We start from the raw sequence: 26637 nt of genomic DNA, 5'->3' as shown, positions 1-26637 counted from the left end.
AAGACACTGCTTCAGAGATCTGCAGTTTCCTTTTCTTAGCACAGCTAAGAGACACTACTTGAGCTCTCTGTAAAAGTAAAAAATTGCAGTCCTTACACCAGAGAGTGTTAGAATTTCTTTGATTTGAAAGTAGTTGCAGCTGCTCTGTATGGAAAAAATTAAACAATGCATCACCCCCACATACCTGCTAGAAAAAATAGATTGCCATTTAAAGTGTGTTTTTAGCTTGTTATATGGAAGAATGGAAGTCAGCATGTTACTGTTTGTTTGGGTGTTTGTTTTTTTTCTTCTCTTTTTGAAAACTGAAATCTTGACTATTTTTAAAAATACTGAAAGAAGTTGAGTAGTCATCCTTCCTCTTGAAAATACCAAGGTATTTTGAAACATTCTGCTGGACACAAAGCATATGGCATTATGTCTTTAATTGGTTTTTTGTGGTGGGGACACGTTGCTTTGTTTTTTGCAGAGTATGTTAAAGATGGTATTGTTGCTCAGACTTAATGTTAACCATCCTTTAGAGAAAATAATGGCCAAAAAAAAGAGATGGAAACCTGATTATTGCATTATTATTCTAATGTTTTTGTGATGCTATGATCCCTTTACCATCTCTGTGGCCCTTCACTGGGAAGCCCAAAGCTGGACACAGCAATCCAGGTGTGGCCTTACTGATACTGAGCAGAGGGGAAGGATCAGCTCCCTTGGCCTGCTGGCAGTGGTCTTCCTAGCAGCTCAGGATGCTCTAGGGCTTTCTTTGTGTGACTGGCTGACAGTCTGCTTGTTATCCACCTGGAACATCAGGTCTTTTCCTGCAAAACTGCTGCCCTGCTAGCCAGACCCCAGAATATACCTCCCCAAGAGCAGGATTTTGCTCTTCTCTTTGTTGAACTTGTTGATGTTTCTGTTGGCCCATTTTCTGTCTGTAGTGGTTGCTCTGAATGGCACCATGTTCATCTGGTTTATCAAAAATGCTTCCCAGTTTTGTATCATCTGTAAATTTCTACTTGGTCACAAATGGAAATGTTAAAATAGTATTGGACCCCATGTGAACCCTGGGGCACTCTGCTGGTGAGCAGCCTCTTGATGGAATGTTTGCCTCTGATAACAATCTCCCAAGGCTGACAGTTCTGTCTGTGTTCAGCCCACCTCACTGCCTCCCACTCACTGCTCACATACCTGCTCTGTACTTTGTCAGTTTCCTTATGAATATATCCTGGGAGACACTGTCAAAAGCCTTACTAAAGTCAGGACCAATGTGTCTACTTCTGTCAAAAATTTCTTTATGGAAGGCTATCAGGTGTATCAGACATAATTTCCCCTTCATTAATTCATGCTGAAGGTTCCTAATCACCTTCACATGTTTTGGAAGTTATTTCCAAGATTAGTTGCTCGGACACCTCAGGGATTGAGGTGAGCCTGACTGGCTTGTAGTTCCCCAGGTCCTCCTTCTTGACCTTCTTGAAAATAGGACTGACATTTTTCTCCCATCTCTTTTCAGCTAAACTTACTTAGGGAAGACCTTTAGAGTGCAGTTTCCTTTTAACGATGTGCCTTTCTTGTTATTTTGGTAAACACACTTTATCTGAACACTGCAAATAAAATAATATTTTTTGCTGATTTTAACTTTACTATATGTTGATCAAATCTTCATTTTAGAGCTTGAAGTAGGCCATATGCTAAAAGTAGTGTACTATATCTTGTTAATTTTTTTCCTCACTTCCACTTCATTAGCTGAAACCAGCCCAGGTTAATTGAGACTGGGAACTCTATTCCATACTACCATCTTTAGAGAGTAATCAGTTTTCCTGAGAGAATCACTTGAAGATTGTCAGGGAGGACCCTTGCAAAGGCCTTCCTTTGATGCACACCAGAAATCATTTATGTGAGCCAGCAGCTCTCTACTACCCATTGGTATGAAACTTAGCAACCTTCATTCCAGTCATGGGAGGGGGAGCTTGAAGATTGGTGTGAGCAAACTGGGACATCAGTCAAGCTGAATTGATTTAAATCGTAATTAAAAATGAATTCTTTAAAGGAATAGAGAAGCTTTTGCGCATTATTTGTTGTTTGGCATGAAAATGCTTAGTTTTCACTTGCTGGAAAAAAATGAAATTAATTGCTTGGTAAATAATGTTAGTGCTTTATGCTAATAAAGCTTTATTTTTTTCCCCCCCCCCACTTTTAAGCAATTATCCATCTAAAACAAATATAGCCAGTTTCTTAATATTTATACATTCTAATTTTATAAGATAATGATTGATGTATTTCCTGCTTACCAGCTAATAATTAATTTTAACTTGAGACATTTTGATGAAAATTTGAATTACAGAAATGGAATAGTATACATTTCCCCCAAAATGGTAATTCACGTGGAAAACTAGTGAATAGGCTAAACAAAGGTTGTATCTTTATTGAACGAAGCAGAATGTTTCTTGATATTGGGTTCTAGATTTTACAATTCATGGATATCACCTTGAACAGGAAAGGTATAGGTAGTTTCAGTTTTACAAGACAATTAGGATTTTTCTTCTGGAAAAGTTAGGCAAAAAAAATAAACTGTGGAGTGGCAAAAAATTTATTATCTTCCATGTTTTTTAGAGTAATTTTGCTCTATGATTATTGCAATAATCAGGTATTTCCAGATATAAGTAGGTGCTTATTTTACTATTCAGGAAATTTGTTCTTTATGCAATTCTCTTTTGTCAATGTATTTAAGTATTGAGCATATAATAATTTGTTTAGATCTTATTTATTTTGACAACAGAAAAAATATGAAGAAACTTTTTAAGGCCTGTATTGGTGTTGCTCCTTTTTTTGTGGGTTTAATGAGATAAGGACTGTGTATGTATGTGCAGAGATTAGAATATAGTCCAGGTTTCAACACAGAATCTGATTTGGGCTTCCTCCATACCAATAATAATAATAATTTGCCCTAAGTGAAGAGAGGAACAGCTTCTTAGCCTGCCTCAGGCAGATTCAGACAATTTTTATTCAAGTTCCACCTTGTCTGCTGTTTGCAAGTAAGGAGACACATCTTCATTGTTTGGGTCTCTGATGCCTGGGCCAGCAGGACTCTCCTTTCACACCTGAGGTGCTCGTCCCCCAGTGTAGTGGGATAGATGGAAAGAAAGAGGCTGCAGGATCACCTTTCCTAACCACTTCAGGAGAAATCACAGGCTACCTCAGGCTTCATGCTATCTGACATTCAGACCAGGGCAGTAGATCTGTTTCCTGGGACACACTGTGTGCAGTCAAACCTCAAGATGATCCAGCTGTCAGCAGGAATCAGTAATGACTGAAGAAATGGGTTGCTGCGACTGTTGGAACGTGATGACATTGGCAGTGCTGCTTAACTGCCTTATTCTGATGATGAATTAGGCCTAAGATGCCTGGGGGTGGATAGGATATGGAGTGAAGTGTAAATGCATGGCTCTGTAAATCTTCCTCAGAATGTGCAGTGTCTGAAAGGTTAATATAATATGTAATAGTTGTTGGAAGTGCTGACAGCTCATGTTATAAAATAGCTTCTAAGTGCTATATGCAAACTTACTTGTGTTGCTAACCAAAAAAATCTGATTTCTTTTTTTTTGTAAATATAATGTGTATTTGAAATGAAATTATTTGAAGAGGTAAAATCTGTGATACTTGGGGTTTGTTCTGGAAGCCCTGTAACTTTTAAATCAATTAAGTAGCAATATCCAATATTGTTTGCCAAAGCAGGTATATTGCATGTTTATGTTGCACGGGCAGCTGGAATGTTTTTGTTACCTTGGCAGTAATTCTCATCTACTTTGAAGTAGCTTGCTGTGGTTTGAAAATACATTAATGTGTACTTTGAACATTTAAACTTCAATGCTAAAAGAAAAGAAAAATTGTGCCTTTGGTATTTAATACTTTTATTCGCAATGAAATGAAACAGACAGTGTTAGGATTAGTTGCTAGAGAAGGCAAGATGATTTTGTAGTTACTAAGGTTTCCACTTCTGTCTGAAGGCATGTACTTCACCCAAACCTGTGAAGTCTGTAATTTTTTTTGAACTGTATTTTTTTGTTAAAGATTTTTTTTTTACGAAATGAACATAAATTGTTATTCTGCAAACCAGTAACATGGTTATCCTTTTGAGATGATTTCTGAGTGACTCTGCCAACTGGTGTGTTCCTATACATACATTCATGCCTTCATGCCTTTGAATGATGGGAGATCCTGAAGGGAATGAGGACTTAATTTGGGAAGTGATTCTTAGAAATTTCTGGACACATGGCTTACAGCTTTATGTAGGACATGATTGTTTAGTTTCCTCTACAAATAGAAGGCCTTTGGCTTTGCTGACTACTTTTATTAAGCCATTAACTGAAATGCTTTTAAACAGATACATTTTCTACAGACATGTTCAATACTGATGGTAGTGGTGCAGGAAGAACTGAGCTGATTAAATTAAGAGATGCTATTCAGATGGTAAAAGACTGTTCTAAACTCTGCTCTGGCACCTTTCAACAAGTGCATGAAAAAGGAAATGAACATTTTTATTGAACGACTAGTTCCTCAGCTTTAAATGTAGATGGTTATTATTCTGCAATACTAATGCTGCTTCATCTGTCAGTAGGTCTTTTGGGGGCTAGACCTCTTCAGTAGCAATAGTGCTGCTAAAATCAGTGTGGCTGCTCTGTGCAGTTCATTAACACAAATAAATGAGAAGATGCAAGAGGGGGAGAAGGTGTCTGTAACAACTTTGTAAAATGAAGGCAGATCCCCTTCCTTTCTTTCCCTCCAGATTCTTGCCCCTATTGTACTAAAATTTACTTATGGAATTAGCAAAATAAGGTTTTGCATAACTCTTCTAACTGTTGAATTGTTACATAATTTTTGCCTGAATTCACCAGGCAGAGACCTAAAAATCTAAGAGAATCTCTACCTCATTTAAGGCAAAAAATTGTGGGAAGATGATTTCTTCTTCCAAAAGAGAAGATCTCTGTGCAATAGTAGAATCATTCCCTAAAGTGGCAAGTTTCATCTGTGAGTGTCTGTTGTTCCATGGAGTCCACCATTGAAAGGAGAAATACATTAGCAGGTCTGTTTAAAGTCCTTTTCAGTTTAGATTGGTGTAGTCATGGACTGGATGAAAAAGAGCTTTTCCCATTTTCTGCAATCTCTATTGTAGGCACTGCAAGTTGGTGTCATCTCAATGTGCAGAGGAGACGGTTTCATTGTAAGAAGAAAACATATTTTAGGTTACAATCTGTGAATTATTCTTTCCCCCTCACCTTTTGCTATTGACATGAAACTCTTCCTTTGTAGACAAATCATAAGAGTTTAATTTGCTGTGCACCACGGAATATAACAAAGTGAGTTCTTACTAACTTTTTCCTGGGTTATGCACATGCCTGCAGCTCCGGAAAAGGGCATGATGAAGTGTGGTGGATCAGACAGCACTTGGCCAGCTTCAGGTTTGTCCTTGAGCTTGTATTCCACTAGAATCAAGCATGAGTCTAAATTGAAACTCCAGTAATTAAAATACAGTCAAATGATTTTAGGGTGAGTCTTAAGTTCTTTGGGGTTTCAGAGGGTTTACAAATTGTGCTGCTCAGAGCTTCATTTATATTGAGTGTATAATTAGCTACATTTTCACCCTGTGTTGGTAGCCCCTGGAAGCCTTGTGCATTGACAAGCTGAGCAGAGCTGAGTTTATGATTGTAACAGAAAGAGTGAAAAATAAGCAGAGTCTAAGCTGATGCCAAGACAGATTTGGCAGGGGAAGAACGGAATGGTTGATTATCAAATGGAAATTCAGGGAGATTGAGACCCTGTGTGACCTATGAACAAGTGCCCCTAGCATGACATGTAATTAAGATTTCAGTCAACAGAATGGTGATGGCTTATGTCATAAAGTCTGAAAGTTTTATCATCACTTCTATACAGTAGTTTGTATGGCAACTGTTGTTGCTTGTGAGTCATAAGTAGTAATCTTAAGATCATACCAGTAAAATTTTATGCTATACACTCACCCAGTTTGATATACAGTACACCAAAAATGTTCTACAGAAAAGTTTATTTACCAACAGTTCAGAGGGTTTTACATTTTTATTGTAGGTAGTTTTCATTTTCTGCATCTGTAAATCTACTCTTTAGTTCACTGCTGTATATAGTCAAGAAAGGAAGATATTTTAATACACATATAAAAAGCCTGTAAGAATTACTTGTAGTAAAATTCAGTATCTAAAAAAAAATGCGACTAAGACTTAGTGCCTTGAAACTTTAAAGTTTAGAGGAAACTTTACAGGAAATAAAAAACGTGCTCTGCAGTGGATGAAAGCTGATAATCCAACTTTTCCCATATGAAAAATATGAGATTTAAAAAACAGATTCATGATTTAAAACATTGTAAACATGATTATAATGTTATGTTGCTTGTCCTGCTCCAAAAGTTAGAATAATTCTAGAAGAGGAAAGCCTTAACTTTTGTGGTTATAAATAAAAAAACAAACCCAAAACATTCCTGAGGAGTTTGCTTTAGCAGTCAAGAAGTAATCTATTTGCCAAGTGACTGCTTTTCTATCACTGGTATATGCAATTTAGAAAAGGACTGTTCTACTTCCCAGAACTGATAGAGTGGAGGAGAGAAAGGGATTGTTTTCTATTCTGGTTATGTTTGTGATGGATAACTCTTCATGTTCTATTTGTGTTTGTGATGGGAAGATCAGTGGTAAGTCTACCAGGAGAAGAGACAAAAACATGTTGGAGAGCATATTGGAAATGATGCTGTCTGATGGTGTTGATTGAATTTCTAGTTTCCACTCACCTGGGTTCATTCAAGGAAAGGTTATATGTGCTGTGTTAATGTATGTATTTTATCATTAAGTCTGTCTTGGAGCTCTCTGCCCTGCAAAATTCATTAAATAGTCGTGTGGGATTTTTCATTCTTGGTGGTTTTATTTTTTTTTCTGTACTTGGTTTCTTTACTGAAAAAAAAGGAAAGTTGATTCCAAGCTGCTTTGTAAGAGGGCCTTTTATCCTATTCTTTATCTTCCCTTGACCTTCTCTACTGTTAGTAGTAAGATGTTGTATTAGTAATTTTGCTCCTAGTGTAATAGATTCTGTGGTCATACAGAAGTGCACCCTGAAATGTCCTTCTCACTGGGAGGAGCACTTTGTGATGTGTAGTGCAGTGAGAAGAATGCCACCTTAGGAATTGCATTTTTAGATTTTTCAGTTGTTCCTAAAATTTGTCTTCAGATGACTTTATAGATATTTGAAACACATACAAATACTAAATTTATTGGCCCATACCATGTATCTGACATCTTGCACAATTTTTCCATGGTTTTGAGCATTTTTAAATGGGAGACAGCTGCTACTCAAGTGACATTGTTAAAAAAAGATTTTTGCCTAATGACACAGGATAGATAAAGGGAAAATAGCTTCTTTTTTTTTTTTTTTTTTTTTTTTTTTTTTCTCTGCTTCTGCCAGCATTCACCTGTATTACCTTCTTTCTTTGCTCTGAAATAAAATAATATTGACAGTGAAGCATCATTTCTGAATCGCTTGGGTGTGAACATCAGCTGTAATTAGTTAGGAGACATTGCTGTTCATATCTTATAGTGATGGACAAAACTGAAAGCATTGTGAATAAAATTCAATTATGTTCCTTTCACTTCTATGTGAATCTGCTTAGAGATGTTGGAGTAACAAATTACAAATTAAAAACCTTGTTGCTTTAGGAAAAGGAGAAATATTTCATTTTCAAGTCCTTCGAGCAGTAAAGTCACAAGCATCATACAGGTTTATTTTGTGCTTAATGTTTAATCTCATTGTAGTGAGGAGTGCAGCCAAGAAGAAATGTACTGTAAGTAAAGCAGAGATTTAGGATAGGAGGAGGAGATGACCTTCCCAAAGTTATTTTATGTTTCAGTAATATCAGTTGAAATATTGACTCTTGAGTATTGTATTCAGTTTCAGTCCCCTTATTCTCTAAAACAAGATTGAAGAAAAGTTAGAAGTTTTTCAAGAACCCAAGTAATGGAAATGATGACTTCTGTATGAAGGGATACTAAAAGAAGAAGTTAAAACATCACAATATGTATGACTGCAGTTTGAAGAATGGAGTAAAAATGGTATCTAAAAATAGTCAGCTCAGTATGATTTCCATAGGCGTTTCTGGTGTAATCCATTAATTTCAGTGGAAGATTTTACCTAGACCAGCTAGAAATCCTAAAAGAGTAGCATGAAATTATGAATGGAAAACTCTAATCCATATGGATTTTCCTACCTATCCTGTGCCATGAAATGAGATGAAGGGACTAGTTGAAATACCACCATAATGCATGTTAAGTAAACCAGTTAGTGTTGTTCCAACACACAATTAGCAGGTGGTGTCCAAATGGCCACTGCACTGTCATATTTCCATCTATACAAAAAAACTACTGAGAAATTTTGTTGTAATTGGGAAGGAACAGTGTTCTGTTGTGTTTTGTTTACATAGTTAGCTGTGGTTGTCAGTGAGCACTCAAACTTTCTTCTTAAAAATTGCTGTGAATATTTGTACTTTTGCCAGTTAATCTGAGAGTAGGAATGCCAATGAGAGGAATAAAATATGGAAAATAATGCTGTGTTTTATATAGCACCTGCCATACCCTAGAATGCTAAAGTACTTACTAAATAGATGCTGAGATGGATAAAATATGACAGTGCCTATAAGCAAATACATCACCTGCAAAGCTTTTAGAAATATAACTGGCATCAAGCCATGAGCACCATTAAAACTGCTACTGAAAGAAAGACTTGGATAGACCTCTAAGGAATAAGCCTTTAATATGTGCTTCATTAAAAAAAATTGTGATAATGATCATAGAAATTATAACAAACCACAATAAGACTGGAAAGACCTTGAGATACTGACAAGTCTGGCCCCCAAAGCAGGTTAAATTTTACACCTGTTTCTTTTTAGCACAGCTGTTTAGAAATCTGCATGAAATAATTAAAACTACAATAGGGTCTGCACAAGCTCTCTCTTACAACATGTCACTGTATTTGTAAAAAAGGCTTCTCCTTATAACTTACACAAATTTTTCTAATTTTGGTTTTGGTAGGTGAATTGCTACATATCTTAGCCAGGGTGCAGTGGAGACAGGGTTATTCCAAAGAATGTTCTGCTTCTTCCAGATCTGATGATGGTGAAATTGCCTTTAATTTGTTTCCTCTCTGACTATATAGTCCTAGTATTATTCAATCTTTTTACATAATTCTTTCTTTGAGACTTGTAATTTCTGCTATTGTCTTTGGACTTCAAATTGTTTTGTATTTTTTAATAAAGGTTGTGGCAAATTTTGACTTATTTGTTCCTTCCTGTTGAACAGGACAGGAATGTTTCCTATTTTATGTGATATATATTCCTGTTTATATAACCATATGATAGCTCTTTCCTTTTTTTTTAATCCCATTTTGAACTTCTGTTGATCTCATGGTCTGTTAGAAGCCCTGAGGAAGGTGTTGTCTAGCAGTTTATTTGCTCTGCTGTCAGTGGGCAGCTGGCTCTGATGAAGTACAGAAAGTTGCACTTGCCCCTGATGAATTGTTCTGTTATTTTTCTGACCACTTCTCTGGTTTTACAGAATGATTTTGTGTTCCAGCCCTGTTATCCAGCATACCTGCAGTGTTGGCTCTTGATAATCAGCAGATTTAAGCATGTCCTCTGTTCAGTTCTGTAGGTTGCTAATGGAAACACTCTCTGAAACTGGATCAAGTTCAGATCCTTGCAAAAATCCAGTCAGCAAACCATTTTGTGTTTGACAGAGAGCTGTTGATGATTTTTTTGGGTCATAAAATCAAATTTTGCCTTCATTCACCAGTAGTATCCTGTAGAAAACACCTGCTTATGAGAAAGCATATGTGGGGGATTCAGCTGCTCTTTCTTTGGTAATACAAGCTGGGAAGCATAAAATGGAAAATAGGAATCTTGTGGTTTCTGGCTTGTGCTACCTTTTCCCCACTGTTTCTCAGTGGGAAAGAATAAAAGCTGAAATTTTTAATGATCTGATGATGCATAAGGAACAAGTAGGAGTACTTATTTGTAAGTGCAAGATAGGACTTGATTTTTGCCAAATGATCTCAGCACAAAAAGAAAAGTTGGAGGTGCTTGTTTGGATATAAGTAGCCACATATTTGCCAATATTGAATGGTCAGACAAGGATATTCTGTGTTTTAGTAGCTTTGTCTGTCTTCTGTTGGACTCCTGTAATTACTGGATGCTTACAACAATGCAGATCACAGTTGCTATAGAAGAGACAAATATGAAAGTATCCTGTCAAATATCAAAGAACAGTATTTTGTCTCAGAACTTATATTTGACTTCTTCAGTGGTGTGTGTTTTGTGTCATTTGTATCTATAGGAAGAAGTATGTAATGGACTAAATTTTATATCCTGAAGGCATTATTTGACATACTGAAAAATACACAGAATTCAATGTAAGATTTCCCCATTTTTTTTTTAAGAGAGAGGGCCAAACACAGCAGCATGACTATAGCTAAAGTCATTTGTATTCTTACTGTAGATGATTTCTTGTTTGCCTGTGGAATTGAAACAAATACTAATTAAGATAAATCCAAGTCTGCTGATACTTACACTAATTGTCCACAGATTGCTAATAGTAAACTTGTGGTTTTTGAGTGAAATAACAGAAATTAGCATGACAGTTGTACAGGTTGCCCTAAATTTGATGCACCTGGAACTTAAATTGGATACCTTCAGGATGGAGATGAATGTGGTAATTATTTGAACAGTTGAATGCAGGACATTCTTATGAAGATGTAATTTTATTTACACAAGATATTTTTGGGTATACCTGGTATGTCAAAAGGTTGTGTTCTAAAGTTCTCAGTAAACAGATTTGAGTTTTCAGGCCTTAAGCTGCAAATTCCTGCTGTGTGAGATACATCTAGTGCAGGACTCAGGCATCAGAACTGTGCCTGATTTTGTAGTTATCTTTACAAGGCTTAACCTGGCAATGAGTTGGGTGCCACCCTTCTGCAATCTTGTGAATTTCAGCCTTAAGTGTGAATATATGTAATCATTGGACACACCAAAAGATATATTTATATTATTTATTTTGCGATTTACAGCAAACTTGTAAAAAGTGCTACAAAAGGTTAAAAGACTGCTGAAATTTACCTCTTTTTTTCTGGTGAAACATATGATTTACACACTTCAAATGGTATCCAGTTAATCATAATAGCAGAGAAGTAATTTGAAAGTGTGAAAGACACTTTAGAAGAGCTTTGCCTAGTTTGCTACTCTGCTGTAAGAAGAAGCTGGCTTTAAGGAAAAAAAGTCTTATTGGGTGCTTTATAGTTATTTTACCTTAAATTCATCTAGTGCTAAAGAAGACTGAATGCCCACCACAGGTATATGACAGCAATGATAATGAAGGAAACTACCTTTCCTCTACTTCTATCTTAATTAAATAGCATCAGCCTGGAAGCAAGAGGTTGTAATTTTTTATTATTTTTTTTTTCTGTCTGCCTATACACAGTATTTGATCTTCTCCTGTAATTATGAGCAGAGGTGCTGATTGTAATGGTGTATTTTATGTAGGATTTTGCAACAGTCTGTGATTGAAGACCCCTCCACTGGATGTAATTCTTCTTTAACTGATGTTGAAATGTTAACATCATGCCTTGATTGCTTTCATTTCCTTTGAGCTGTGTTTCTAGTAAGAAGTAAATGAGAACTGAAAAGACTGACTTCAGTTTCATTTTGTTTAAATTTTAGTCTTCACAGCTCTTTGGTAAACTTTGCTATGCAGTAAACTCACTCAACTTTTTTCCCCAAATAACTTGCTGTAAAAAAAGTTCATTTTTTTTGTGGCATTGCACTTCAGCTTTGAAGAAAATTCAAACATTCCTATCCAGTTGATCCTTATTTATCACGACTCCTCTCTTGGTGTCAAGAAGTGAACCACACACTGAAAGCAATCAGAACTGCTTGAGTCAATCTAATTACTCTACTCTGTCTCCCAGCAGATGACAGAGAGAAGTGGAAAAGGAGAGTTTCTAGCCCAGGTGCCAATGAGTGCATTGGAATGGCAGAAAATTAAATGCCAAAAAAGGTCCAAGGTAGCAGCTTTTACTTTCAGAATTAAAAAAAAACCTTAATCCTGAGACTTTTCATCCTTGGCTGGTGGGGTAGGAACATGTAAACAACTGGAAGTATTTAGTTGTAATTTACAAATATGAAAGTGCCACATGCAAATTTAATTTAGATGTACTGAAGTTAAATGTTTGTGCAATTATGCATAGCAATCGTTGCAGTTTTGCTTACATCATTTTGAATAAATTGAAAGTTCACATTTGAGCATTCAGTAGATTTGTAGATGAATCAGGTTTATCAGATGTGATGAATATAATTTTGTCTACTCAGCCGCAAAAGTATCATCCAATGTTTGTTCATATTTTAGTGTTGCATGGAAAATGAGACAATGTACTATGCTAGGCCAGATTTTATTGTATCATATTGTAAGCTGGACAAATTTCCTGTAAATCTTTTGATTCTTTGAGTATATTTAGAGTAGTAGCATAAAAATGAAGTTAGTATTTTTTAAGACCAAATAAGAAAATAACTACATAGAAAAATATCCCCAAAATGGAAAGAGTTAATCCCTATGTTGCTTACGTGATAGCCTATATTTGTGAAATTGTACCTTTGAACTAACAGATACAGAGAATAACACAATTCTGAACCATCATTTTTATTTAATACCTCTGGGCAGTCGTCCTTGGAATTCCAGGAATGTAATACTAAAGTTTCATAGTGAAAAAATATTGGCACACGTCATAAATCTGTGGCTGTTTGAGCTAAGTGTTGTGTAGATGCTGGTTATGTTTTCCTTTGCTAAATGAGACCTGATTTTCCTTACCTGCAGCTTATTGTAGCAGTAGTCTTTTGGTTTTTGTGTATGTGGGGGAGAGGGGTTGTGTCCACACCTTTTTACCATAAAGCTAATTCATTGTGGCCTTCTCAAGTCCTGTGTAGTTAATCCTGGTCTCAGCAAGTCACTGTTTCCTACCTTATTGCACTTTTGAGACCTACATCTCTGCTCAATAATTATTTGGTTTCTAAGCATATTATAATGCTTTTAATACAGTTATACCACCATGCGTGGTGTAGTAGACATCTTCTTGCTGTTTTGTGACATTGGTGAGATTTGCTGTCTTTTTCCTTTCTCTGAAGTTGTTGTGGGCTTTGTGTGAGCTCTGCTGAGCTGGTTCTGCAGAACTCTGCAGCAAATGCTGGCTGCTGTGCCAGGCTGGCACCAAGAGTTTTCGCCCCTGCAGAGCCAAATCATAAGGCTGATGGTGTGTTGTGGCTTTTGGCCAGGTTTCACTGGTAAATATGACTAAAAGACTCTTAATTGCTTGCCTTGGATCTTGTTATGTGTTGTGTTTGAATCTGAGATGACTCTGTTCTCACTACTGATGCAGGAGAGACAGCCCCCATGTGCCCCAGTCTTTTCCCTGGCCCAACTGGGAGGCTGACATGATCCACTCTGCAAATCTGAGGCAAGAGCAGCAGTGGGGTTAGGGACAATGTGAAACTTTCCCAAAAGAAACTTTCACCAACAGACAGAGTTTGGTAGATGACAAGTGTACCATCAGCCAATAGTGCCCTTGCAGCCAGGAGGGCCAATGGCATCCTGGGGAGCATTGGGAAGAATGTGGCCAGCAGGTTGAGGGAGGTGATCCTGCCCCTCTGCTCAGCCCTGGTGAGGTGACATGTGGAGTGCTGTGTCCATTTCTGGGCTCCTCAGAACAGGAAAGACAAGGAACTCCTGAAGAAGTTCCAGTGGAGTGCCACAAAGATGATTTGGGGTCTGGAGCATCTCTTATGAGGAGAGACTGAGGGAGCTGGGCCTGCTTAGTCTGGAGAAGAGAAGACTGAGAGAGAATCTTGCTAATGCTTATAAATATTGAAGAGGCAGGTGTCTTTTGAACAAGAGGATGGTCCCAGATTCCTTTCAGTATTGCTCAATGACAGGATGAGGAGCAGTGGCCATAAAATAAAAGACAAGAAATTCCATCTCAGCATGAGGAAGAACTTCTTTACATTTTGGGTGCCAGAACACTGGAACAGACTACCGGCCTTAACAATTTAATGTTTCTGTGATATAATTTCCTCATTGAAGTAAATGCTCTCCTTGGTTTTGGCAAACATGGTGACCAGAGGTACAGTCTTACCTAGAAGATGACAATTTGTGAATGCCATGCTGGGTTTTAGACCAGCCCTGCCATGGAACAGATACAGCAGCAATGGTCAGTCCACCCAGTTTTGCATTTCCCTGTTTGCCTCAATAAAGCTTTATTTATATACCTTCCCATCTTCCCTAAATGCCTTCTGCCTCTACAGTTGATCTCTCCTGATCATTCTAAGTACATAATTGTAACTACAGTAACACTGAAGTTTGTGCCACAATACAAAGCAGGGCAATGACTCTGTAATTCTTGCTCAAGGAATGTAGGGTTGAGCCTTAAAAATCTGTGCATTCAAGGAGAAGATTGTTTCAATGGGAATAATTCAGTATTTCTGAACTGTTCAGTGTGGTTCCTAATGGGCAGTTCTGGCAAGCAGCTTTCAAAACATTTTGATTCTATTCACAGTACCAGTTATACTTGTTAAGCTGTTGATAAAATGATATCGCAAACAACAAAAAAATTCTGAACACTGAGAAAAATGGCATTATAGTCAAAACAATTTGGGGAAAAAAAAAAGGTGGAAGCCAATATGTTGAAATACAGTGCTTCTGACTTGGGAGCTGCTGCACTAATGGGTATAAATAATGCAATACTTTTCCCATGGGCATATTGTAGAACTTAACTGGTTAATGGCTGAAAAGCATTTTGAGATCCTATGTAGAGATATACTTTGGAAAAGCAGAGTGCTGCTTAATGAAAATCTAAATGCTGCTGCATCACACTGTTCTGGGTATGTGAGGGAGTCCAATTGGTGTCAGTAGTGACTAAACCTATGGACCACATTGTTGGACATGTTTAACATTTGGCAAGGTGACTATGGCTATGTTTTGATAAACCAAAATAAATTATTATTTTTCTTTATTTGACAATCATATTATTTAATGCAAATTTTAGATTACTTTTTAATATACCATGATGCTTTGGATGCTTTTCAGGTTTGTTTACAGTATATGCTATCACTGTCTGCTTAAACTACATTATAATTATATAAAAATTAGAAATCAATATAAAACATGGAGTCTGACTGAAGCGTTTTAGATCTTTTTCTTTTGCAAGTTTCTCTTAAGGAGAAATGATACTTGGAAACTCCTAAAAGTGATTTAGGTCTTCTTAGTCTGTTTAGGGAGTGTAGATTTTAACATCTGATTTGACGGAGTGGTTGCAATTTTGTCTTGTTTTTTTTCACTATGCTTTGTGGGGATACCTCAAGAACAGTGTGATTTTTTGATTTTGTGTGTCTTTCCCTTGTGGGAATTGGTTCTTCTTCCCATTTACTTATGTGAATTTTCAATAATTAAGTAGCTTCTGTCATGATAACATCTTTCAGTCACATGGTCTCCAGTAAGGAAGTTTATTTGCAGAGACGACTAGAAGAAATGTCTCAAAGGAATCAATACTTGAAAACATGAATTCTAGACTTCAAGCAGCTAATAGTCCCTTTTAGAAGTTAGTACCTGTTATGACTGTGATGTTTTTCTCACTCCTTAATTTACTGTTTCCTTCCAAAGCTTACGAATGTGGACAGGCAAATGAAAGTGATTTTAATTTTTTTTTTCCTTCCTGTTTTCTTTCACGTACTTAGTGTTCACTGCCTTAGCTTGGTATCTTATTGCTAACCCCTTTGTATGGCTGCCAAGCTTTCTTACATAATTTTCTTGACAAATGGCTCATTCATTAATATTTCAGGCCTGTTCCTACCAACCTCAGACAAGTGGTATGCCCCAGGCAGGGAAATGTAGTTCCTTCTGTAGGAGCCTTCTAATCTTTTCCTTAAATGCTTTGTCAGTGCCCATGACAGATAAATGAAGATGGTGCAGTTCAAACTAGAGATGACTTATTTGTACACATGTGACCACACATTTTCCAACTGGGTGGTGTTGTACTGCAGTGGACTCTCTGCTGCAAACATCCACCTATTCTCTTCTTTACCCATCCTGAAGTCTGTGAGACTTATTGATTCTGAAGGGAAATCCGTAGAGATATTTGTCTCTTTCTTTTTTGATTGGCTTTTGAAATATACATAGTCCTGATAAAGGCTCTGTCTGTTCACATTTTCATTACCTCTATAACAGAGACAGACCAAGGAATGATACCACAGCTGAGTTAGAGCTTGAGTTGAAACCAAGTTCATATCACAGCTAGATCTAGAGGTGCAGATCTCTGGTGATATTTTGGCTTAAGATGGTAGCAAATTCGTGAAACTGATCTCTCTAAACCTTGATGTGACAGAAAATTGATATGACACAATCCTTACAATATTCCTGCTGCTATTCAGGGTTGAAACATCCTAAAAAAGGCTTGTTTGATTTAAATACTGTTGATTACATACATATTACAACCATGAAATAACTCCTGTGTCTAAAATACTAATTATGTTTGTAATTTTATAATAATACTTAAATTATTGTAACTACACCATGTTGCCTAGGGTATTACTAAGGAGGGCATCTGGAGCTCTGTGGTAAGTCATAGATTTCCCCAGTAATCCTGAAGAATGGAATTAGAATCAGTGTTATGGGGATACAGCAGGTAAAGCTGAAGGCTTTCTCATTTGTGGATGAACTTAGTGAGTCATGTCAGCTGCCCCCTCTGGCATGTCCCATCTAAATAATTTGGTTCTGCTTGATGTCTTTTGTACTGTTACCACGTCTGCATGTGTCCCATTCTTGGTATTTAATAGCTTTTTAAAAAAAAATAAATAATTTCTCTTCTTGTTAAGGCAGGATGAGGAATCTGAAGTTTTATGATGCCCAAATGGTGTAGCTAATCAGTGAGGACTAGGAAAGTCCCCCACTATGCATAAATACTGCTAATATTTAATTTCTAAACAAATTTATTTTTACTCAGTTTGAAACTCTATAGGAGTAAAATTCTTGGTGGTGTATGCCTCTGTGAAAAAATGCAGATAATGAGTTGCAGATATTGAAGGAAAAAAGAAGGCAGAAGAGATAGTGGTAATTTTAACTGCAGTGAGAATTTTATAGGTATTTAAGTGTCTCTGTCCCTTTCATCTGACAGTTATTTACAAATGCAGAAAGCTGTTTGGCAACATTTTCAAGGCATTGGAAAAAGAATATTCCCTCAGCAGCCAAAGGTAGTGTTTTTTCAGATTGCATTACATGAAAAATGGATATTTTAAAAGCAGTAGACACATTTGAGAATATTTAGGAATAATTTCTGCATTGCCTTTTCACAGTATGTAATTTGTAATGTAATGTATTCAAAATATGTTTGTGTAATGAGAATTTTCCCTTAAAATATGGAATTGACTATTAGTTGTTTTGTCTCATTGTGAAGGTGAGGAAGAACACAGAAATGCTGGCAGGAGATCAGGTCACAGCTGTCTGAATTTTTAACAGTTCTGTTTTTCTTAGTCATCATGCACTATTGAGAGTTGTCACTAAATGGCCTTATTGACATTTCTTCAGTAAATAACAAACTTTTAGTTTGTGAAAAAAAGAAGTCCTAATTAATGTATAAATCAAAGAAAATCAGATATTGTTTCCAAGCAGGGGTGATTTTTTTTAGTTTAATCTTCTGTCGTGTATATAAAATTTATTTTTCCAACAATAGTTTCTTTCCTTTCTTGCTTATTTTGTTTTTATTCATCTGGGGTTTTTTTAAGTCTAACTGAAAATAGTGTGATTGGGCTTTTTGCATTATATTTCTGAATTTTGCACCTTGGACAGTTTGGTGCCTTTCCACCATCCAGAAGTCTGAATTTGTTTGCCTTTGGTCTTTAACTCCTAATGTCATTTATGCTGTATCTATTTATCTTTTGCATATATTTATCTTTTGAAAAATTATATACTGTCTCAGTAATTCAGCAATTTGATGTACCTGATTAGCTTGCTGATCACAAATTCCAGTTCATGGATATTCTACTTCTGAATTGCTTAAAACAAATTCACTGCAACTTCAGATCTGATTATATATGTCTTTGAAGTGATCTTGTACCAGTTGGCAGCACAGGTACAGAGTTTTCAAGTGTTCTGGCTACTGAAATACATTTTATTTGCCTTGAATCATATGTCTGGAAGCATTATCCTTTTAGTAAGTGGGAAATCATGGATAAACCTGAACAATCCGAGAGTGACACTGTTTAGCAGGGAAACCAGAGGCTGCAGCAGCTTTGGAGGCCTACATGGGGAACTGAAACTTGTTGCAGTGGGATAGCATTTTGTCATCATTTGCAATATCCAGCGTGTGTCTGAATGGTGAGTGGACTCAAGGGATGATGCAAGAGACGTTTTGAAATGGGTGCTTGCCCAGAGGTGTCCCCTTCTCCACAGACTTGCTGTTCACTGTGCTTATCTTGGCCCTTCTTGCAGTCCTGTGGGAGTGGTGCAGGTGGTTGAAGGTGTGCCTCAGTTGGACCACATTTTCTGTGCTTGCCTCCAGGTGCTGGTGTGTGTGAGACAGGCCATGAGATGCTGCCCTTTGTTCATGCAAACAACATCTTCTGCATCAGTGGAAAAGGAGCATGGTTTAAGAAGGTCTTCTATGTTGCACTGAAAGCAGGATCATGCCTTATCCCAGAAAAAGTTTTTTAGTTTTCTTTCTCAATCTTTCAAGCCTCAGAATGTTGCTGAAGGTGGCATCATGATTAATGTATCACCATTGCAGAGCAGACAGTCAGCCAGCTTATGACATATTTTTGCTTCAGTTACGAAAAATAACAAAATAACAAAATAATAAGTTATTCTTTGTGTTTCTGGAACTTACTGATAGATTGTTAACTAGATGAACTCCAAGTACATGAAAAAAATAAGAGCCAAGTATTTGAAAGCTATATTATCTTGCCAGCACTTTGTAGTACATTAAGTACTTTAATGGTGTTTAGCCATCATAGGGATATCTGACAATATTCTGCCCTTGGAAAGTCAGGCTTTAAAATGGATCCATTCTAATTTATCTGAAGGGCTATTTCAGAAGTCTGTGTGTATTATATAAATTCAGCATGCTCAGTAGAAGTCTGTTCTGGTGTGCAACAATGTATCATCATTTTAAAATGAGCATTAAAAAAATGAGCTTGTTATTAGTTTTGCATGCAAAATAATTTACGTTATATCCTATGTAGTGCAGATATGGTCATGGCAATACAATGATATTTGCTGCTGTATGCCTACATAGTTTTCAAAACTAAAATTCAATGCTTAGCTAAATTGCTAAGCAGACTGGTAAATGTCCAATTTTAGCAGCCTAACATATGTTTATAATTTTTGTTTTAACATATGCTATGTTGGTTGAACTCCCCTCCCCACACATACGGTAGATAAAAGCTGTCACATCACAAAATGGTGGCAGCCCAACTTTTCTAACATTTTCCATGGCACTTCAGAGTCTTGCATTAATTAGCTATTCTTGGATAGGAGACAGACTCTCATCTTTGTAGAATTGTGGTTTCAAACCCATCATGTACTTGGGTTTATGTATGCAGTAGCCCATCTGTGTTTCTGCAGCCATAAGCTGTAAAAAGCACAGGGCAGAGAGACAAGCGGTCAGCAGGAGCCAGGGTGCCCTTGGCTCACAGATGCAAACACCGAGCTGATGGCCCCAAGGCTGGCCAGTTTGGCCACTAGTTTGCTCAAACAGGAGCATTCTCCCTCTTCCACCTTTACAGGAGAGGTGAGTGAGTAAAACTATGTTGGTGCACAGCACTGTCTCTTTTCACTCTGAGCTGCTAAACTACCCTTGTTTTCTCGTCCTTCTTCAAAGTAGGTGTAAGGAGGAATTTCACTGAGTCTACAATTCTTTCCTAAACCTCAGCTGGGTAGTGGAGAATTGTGACAAATATCACTGCAGCTGTGATAATACTGTCTTAATCCTTGCTGCACTATGACATGGAAATCTGGATTTGGACATGAAAGGACATTCCTTAACAGTAGAGCATTATGATCCTTTATCAAATCAAACTGCCTTTTGCATGTGCTGCAAACCACAGTAGTTTTTTCTGATGTATTCTGTCTGCTGTTTCCCTGTTGTCAGGCTCCTAACTATGGTGTATTTCAGCATGTGTAATGTCTGCTGGGCTGCTTGGTTTTCTGTGGGGGGAGTAAGAAGTCTTGACTTTCAATTAAAACTGCTGTAGAAATGTCTCAGGGTCTGTGGTACAGGACTGATGTTGGCAAGAGTGGTCGTATCAGTGCCTGGTCTGTGCACAGCATGGACAGGGTTGTTCTTATGCCTTCATCCCTGGGTGGCAAGGATACCACCTCCTGCCCTCTGGTCTGCCTTGGAGCTCTCAAAAGCTCATGCCTAGGTGCAAGCATGGTTCCAAGCATATTGGCACAGCATAATGTATGATGTAATTTCTATCCAGGACTAGAGTTATAGTAGACATCTCAGTATGGAGAGTGAGGTGCAGCAACCTGAGCCCATGGAGCTTCAGGGGAGCTGCTGAGGTACCCTGGAATGTGTGGTGGTGTGTGGCTGAGGACATGTGTGGTAGGAGGTGTTAGTGCTGGTGCTTGCATGTCCACCTGCAGAGCTTTGGGAAACCCCACAGGGAGCTGCCAGCAGAGCAGCCCTGCTTCCAAATCCCTGCATCTGCATCCAAAGCCCTGTGTCAGCTCCCAGTTGCGAGCCAGAGCCACTGTCAAACCCAGAGTGCAGGACTTAGGGTGATGCTGGTAGAGGGCTTTGCCATCTTTGGATCACAGGTGCCAGTGGTGGTCGTTCAGTGTCTGTTTCCTGTTTATGTGTTTGTTTTCAGCTGCAGGACCTGCAGCTGCTGTTTGGCTCACTGTTCTCCTTAGCTGGCTGGCAGGCCTTGCTGTGGGATTCAGGTTTTGTCAGTGTGCGCAGAAAACAGTTTTGTTTCCTTGCCAAATGGAAAGCATGGTGGAAATAAAGGAAGAAAATGATACATTTAAACTGTTTTTCCAGACATTTAGATAAATGTAGACAGAAATAAATAGACATAAATGCATAAATATCTGTTTATTATAAGTGAACATAAGTAATTTGTGTATTCTTAACACCAGGTATTTATTGCTAGAAGAAAGATGAAGAGATGTCTTTATTTTCCAGTGTTGCTCTCTGCCTTGGTAAACATTACTTTGGTTTGAAGATTTTGTGTACAGTCTGCAGAGTGTAAACATATTTTACTTTCTTTCTTCTCTGTGGTTTCTCTGGCCAAATGTAACTTATCACCAGTTGAGTTGAACTAAGTCCAAACCCATTTTTCTGTAATGATTCTGAAAGAGGAATACGTGACTCTGTGGTGAGAGAGGGAAGCAGCAGAGTGTTGCTGAAGGACCAGTGTTTCTGGAACTCTGTGGGATACCATGTTAGGGGCACATTTCATGCTTGCTTCCTGTTGTTTGCAGTGCTTGGACATTGGATAAGTCATCAAAAACCTGTAACTTTTCTTACTGCCTACATTACTTGCTGCTCAGATTTTGCTTTGGATTAGAATAATAATGCAGGTAGTAATCCATTCAACTAATTAAGGCACAGGCATAATATTAGGATGAAAACTCAGATACAAGTTCATCTGTAGGTTTTTCTCCTGTACAAGTTTATGAGGAGTTTATATCACTTGCTCAGAAAAAAGAATGTTTCTCAACTCAGACACTAATAGCAGGGCTCCTCATAACAAATACTGAAATGTCATCAGGTAATCCCTTGAAGATGTATATACTAGAGTGTCTCTTAAAAATAATGAGTCTTAAACAAACAAACAAACAAACAAACAAACAAACAGAGTGCTCCCCAGTACTTGTGGTGCTTGTTATTTCTTTTTCCATAAATTTATAATCATCAAAACTGTTTATGTGAAAGTTAAGCTTCTCATATGGTTGTGTGATTCTCAGAGGAATGATATTTAAGAAAGCAGCAAACATCACAAGAATCACGATAAAGTTATGAGAGTTTTTTTGTACATTACGGTTATGTGTAAGTTTTGAATTGAAGTTTTTAGAAAAATAAATGTATGGGCAGATGGTGATATTTACTTAAGGGAAGCTGAATTCATTATCTGACTAGGACTGGGTATTTCAAGCAGCTGTTTGAAAATGTGAACTCACTTTCCATGAAGGAGAACGTATGTTTCAGGAAAATGGAGTCTCTTTTCAAAATGTGAGACAATCCCCATCTTAGCCTCTGTCAGAGGTGTGTGTGAATTCATGTTTTGAAGAATATTCTCAATAATGATGAAGAATTGGTTTGGTGAAATAATTTTGTAAACTCTTAACTGCACTCCTGCCAAAGGCAGTCATTCTTAAAAGTTTCAAAACGAGATAAAATTTGTAGCTGTTCTTTATTTCTAAATATTCTTAATTCTTCAATTTCTTAAATATTCTTTATTTTTAAATATTCTAAAAATTCTAAAAATTTTCTTACCAGAAAAAGGATTAAACCAAATATTCAGTAATCTTACACTTCCCCACTCTCCAGGTTTAATTTCTGTCTACCCAACTTACCTTTATTTTAATTGATTGAGATACAATTACTTGAGGAAATACACCAATGGAAAACTTCTAGATATAAGCCAGAAGAAAGCAAGCCAAATGTGACCATATTCCTTACTTTTTACAGATTTGTTTTTCTGGGAGTCTCTATTCTAGTATGTCTGTTCTATTTGCAAAGATACTTTTTAGCATGAGAGTATGAAAAATAGTCCCACCTTGTTTATTTTGTTACTTACACTTGTTTTCCTTATGTTGTGTGGAAAGCTAGCCAGATACTATAATCCTAAAGATTGAGAGGTATCCCTTGAAGACTGTGGTGCATACATTATTGCTTCTGTTCTTTCTTCCCCCAGTTCTTTCGGATGACTTTGACAGAAAACTATTTCACTCACAAAACCTGTGGCCCTGTAATTCTTGGTTCATGGAGCAAGCCAGTTTGTAGCAAATGCCTTGCTGCAGTTGCTTAACTTCTAATGCCTCTGTTTTCCCATTCCATAATGAGCAAATTTTAATATTTAATTATTTTATTGGAACCTTTGCTGATATTTCTGAAGCCCAACTATAGATTTTAGAATGATTTTTCATCTCAGAATGGGCTGATGTATATGGAGTGACTGAAAGATTCATCACTCTCAAAACTCTTTGGTTTTGGAATTATCTTTGAACTCTACAGAGAATGCAGCTGTGTACACATGAAGCACAAAGCCTGTCTGTGAGCTGGGAGGATGTGTAAAGATGCCCCTTTGATGGGAAATGAGTTCTTCAGTTCACACAACTTGAAGAATCTCATCACTTTGCCTTCCTGATATCTGACAAGCCTGCCTCCCCTGTACAGCAAGGGATGCTGTGAAAATAGCCATCCTGGGGAATAAAGGGAAAAAGGGGTTTTGTGCTCACTGCAAAATCCTAACATAGGTTCTGACTATATGGAGTTTTTATTGTGAATCCTGTGCAGTACTCATATGTGAATTTAATAAGCTGTTTATATATAAATATATTACTTGTCTGGCCATCTGTTTTTTCACAGTGGTTCAGTAGTTTGAAAGGTTAAACTGGTTTTGTCTGGCATTAAAAAAGAATTAGTGATGATTACACAGCACGTGCCACATGCATCAGGTAGATGTGGAACATGTTCTGCAGCTTCTGCTAATGGGGGAGATGATATAGCAATAAGTTAATCGCTTATTATAAGCGAGTTCTGACTGCTGAAGGGCATTGTTAAGTTTCCAAGTTTTTCTTAAGTAATATTAGGTTACTGCTGCATGTTTTAATTGAATGAAAAATATTGTTTCAAAGAAGGCCTGGTGTTTATTCATCTTTAAAGAACATCATCTGGATGGGGTTCAGGCTAGGTCTAGAGTCATTAATACTGGTGCAGTCATGCAGAAGCCTGATAACTGAATAAAATATCCTAGCTGAAATTTGACCACAAGGATGTTTTCCATCCTCTGAAGTCAAAAGAGTGGTTTGTAATGGGAACTTTGTCATACTAATCAAGCAGACATTTGAATTTATCTATTCCTAAGATAATAGCAATTTCCTCAGCAACATTAGTGTTCCTAACTCAAATATTTTTAATTTCTTTTCTTTCTCTAGATCATAAGAGTTTGCAATGGCAATGCTCTGGAAATTCATGAGAGTAGCTAAGTATTCTAAAACAGCTTTATCACCAAAAGCAAAGGTAAGAGGAATTCCCACCCATTCAAGGCATTCTTCATCCAAGTCTGTACCTTCAGATTTTGCTGCCAGTGCACCGTGCTCAAATACTGTGGAACTGCTTGGTAAATCTTACCCTCAAGATGACTACAGTAATGTCACAGAGAAGATTCTTTCCAAGGTGGGGAAGAACTTGCACAACAGAAAACATCACCCTTTGTGGCTGATCAAGGAGCAGGTGAAGGAGCACTTCTACAAACATTACCTGGGTCGCCGTGGGACTCCGCTCTTTTCTGTGTATGACGGTCTTTCTCCAGTGGTTACCGTCCAGCAGAATTTTGATAGTTTACTTATTCCACCAAACCACGCCAGCAGAAGGAAGGAGGATAACTATTACTTGAATCGTGACCACATGCTGAGAGCTCACACCTCAGCTCATCAGTGGGACTTGATACGCTCTGGCCTGGACGCCTTTCTGGCCGTGGGAGATGTGTACCGCCGGGACACGATCGACAGCACCCACTCCCCGGTGTTCCATCAGATGGAGGGGGTGCGCCTCTTCTCCTGCCACGAGGTACGAGCTCTGTGCTTGGCGTGACACACCTGCTGGGCAGTTCCTTGGTCTTGTGTTTGCAGCGAGCAAACGTCAAGCACACAAGCAAGGTTCGTGCATGTGAGCGTGTAACTGCAACAATGGTGTGCTGCACATTGATAAAGATCAAGGGATTTATCATGTAGAGGTATTTTTAATTTGAGAAAAATGTAGCTGAATTTGAGAACGACTATAAAATTCCCTAGGAAAATGTGAAAAAATGGGAAGGCAATATTATTGAAAGCTAGCAAAGTGAAACATAATCTGAAATGAAACGCCTTGAACTGCACAACTCAATTCTGTTTCTGTCACAACTCTCTTCTGGTGAGCTCACTTTACCTAAAAATCTATCAGATTAATTATTGAAGGACTTACTGGTTGTGAGTTGTTACAGCTACTTTCAAAGTACAGTTCCCACTATTGTCTTTCTTCTAATAGTGCCAACCTTCTGTAAATTAATGTAATTTTCTAGGGAATTGTTCCATTCTTCATTTCATCCTAAAACTGCATTGAAGCTTTCGTCTGTTGCAGCCAATAGTTACATGTGTGTGGTGCATACACAGCAAACCCATCAGAGCCCAGAGGCATCAGCTGAAGAGCTCTAGGTTGATGTCCAAGACTCCTAAGTTTATACGTTTTGTTGGCACAGCTTGCATGTTCTGCAAATGCCTGGGTGTCATTAAGTACTCTGCTGCATCATTGATCAGTGGTAAATATAAGCCAGTTTGTTTTCCAAATAGTAATTGATTTGTATAATTTGTGTATGCTTGTAGCAATACTGCCAAATTCACAGTTCTATAAGTAAAACTAGCTTATTCTAATAATACTGAGATGTAGACTGTTCTTAATGTGCTTGCCAATGGCTGACAGGAGCTTGGCAGAGAAGCCTGGTGCCTTTGGATGCCTGAGGGAAAGGGAAGGTAATCATAGAGCTCTGCTTTTCTCTGGGATGGAAGGGGCTCGTGCTGCCTGCACTGCACTTTCCCACCCGTGCAGCCGCTGCTCGTTCCACTGTGAGCACGTACCTGCCTCTGCAGGTGTCCTGAGACTGAGTGGGGCTGAGTCCAGCCTGCAGCTGCTTCTTTGGTAGCCACAAAATAGAAACAGTGCAGATTTACCCAGCCTCGTTTGTTTGCTGTTCTTTTCCCATAGGCCTATTTATGAATATGAGCAGGGGCATATGGTATACAAAACTATATTAAGAAAATAACATTTCTTAAATGTTTTTGTTCATCACAACTTTTTTTTTTTTTTCACTTGAACAGAAGTTCAGTCATTCAGATGGAAATATTTTGCTTGCCACAAAATTATAACATCAGCATTCTTGAAGGATGAAGTTTCTGCAACCTTGGGTGTGATTGATCTAATCATTGAACTACTTGTTAATGAATACACCCCTTACTTGTCAATGAGTACACACCATTTTGGTCCTAATGACTGACTATTTCTTTCTACTCTACAAATTTAGTAATAGGAATAATAGGATAGTTTCACTGACATGTTCTATCTAGAAATATACGATGTTTAGCAATCTAATTCATTGCATTGGAGATTATTTTTTTTTCTTTTTCCCCAAGAAGATTATGGAGATGTTATTGGAGAGCTTTCTGTACTGATGAAGAAAGAATAATGGTGTGGTGTAAAGTGTTGTTTATTGGGCAGCATACAAAAATTATAAACCTGAGCATGATCTGATTAATTCTTTTTTGCTTCAGTTTGTGTTTCAATATATACCCCTTT

The 26637-nt window shown here is 37.6% G+C and overlaps 1 protein-coding gene across 5 annotated transcripts in view; it reads left to right on the top strand.

The window, feature by feature from the left end:
• FARS2 (phenylalanyl-tRNA synthetase 2, mitochondrial) overlaps window positions 1-26637 on the top strand; it is a 227899-nt gene that overhangs the window by 28506 nt on the left and 172756 nt on the right. For 4 of the 5 annotated variants that reach the window (XM_079299455.1, XM_079299452.1, XM_079299453.1 and 1 more), the window contains one exon: window positions 24246-24879. In XM_079299455.1, coding sequence (XP_079155581.1) covers window positions 24262-24879 — 618 coding nt within the window. In that variant the 5' untranslated portion in view covers window positions 24246-24261. Of the gene's footprint in view, window positions 1-18344; window positions 18453-24245; window positions 24880-26637 lie in introns of all 5 variants that reach the window. The other variant, XM_079299456.1, reaches the window with a different exon arrangement.

This window comes from Erithacus rubecula, assembly GCF_903797595.1.
Source record: "Erithacus rubecula genome assembly, chromosome: 3".
Lineage (NCBI taxonomy): Eukaryota > Metazoa > Chordata > Aves > Passeriformes > Muscicapidae > Erithacus > Erithacus rubecula.
Note: the sequence above shows the minus strand (reverse complement) of the source record. Positions and strands in the feature narration are given on the sequence as shown.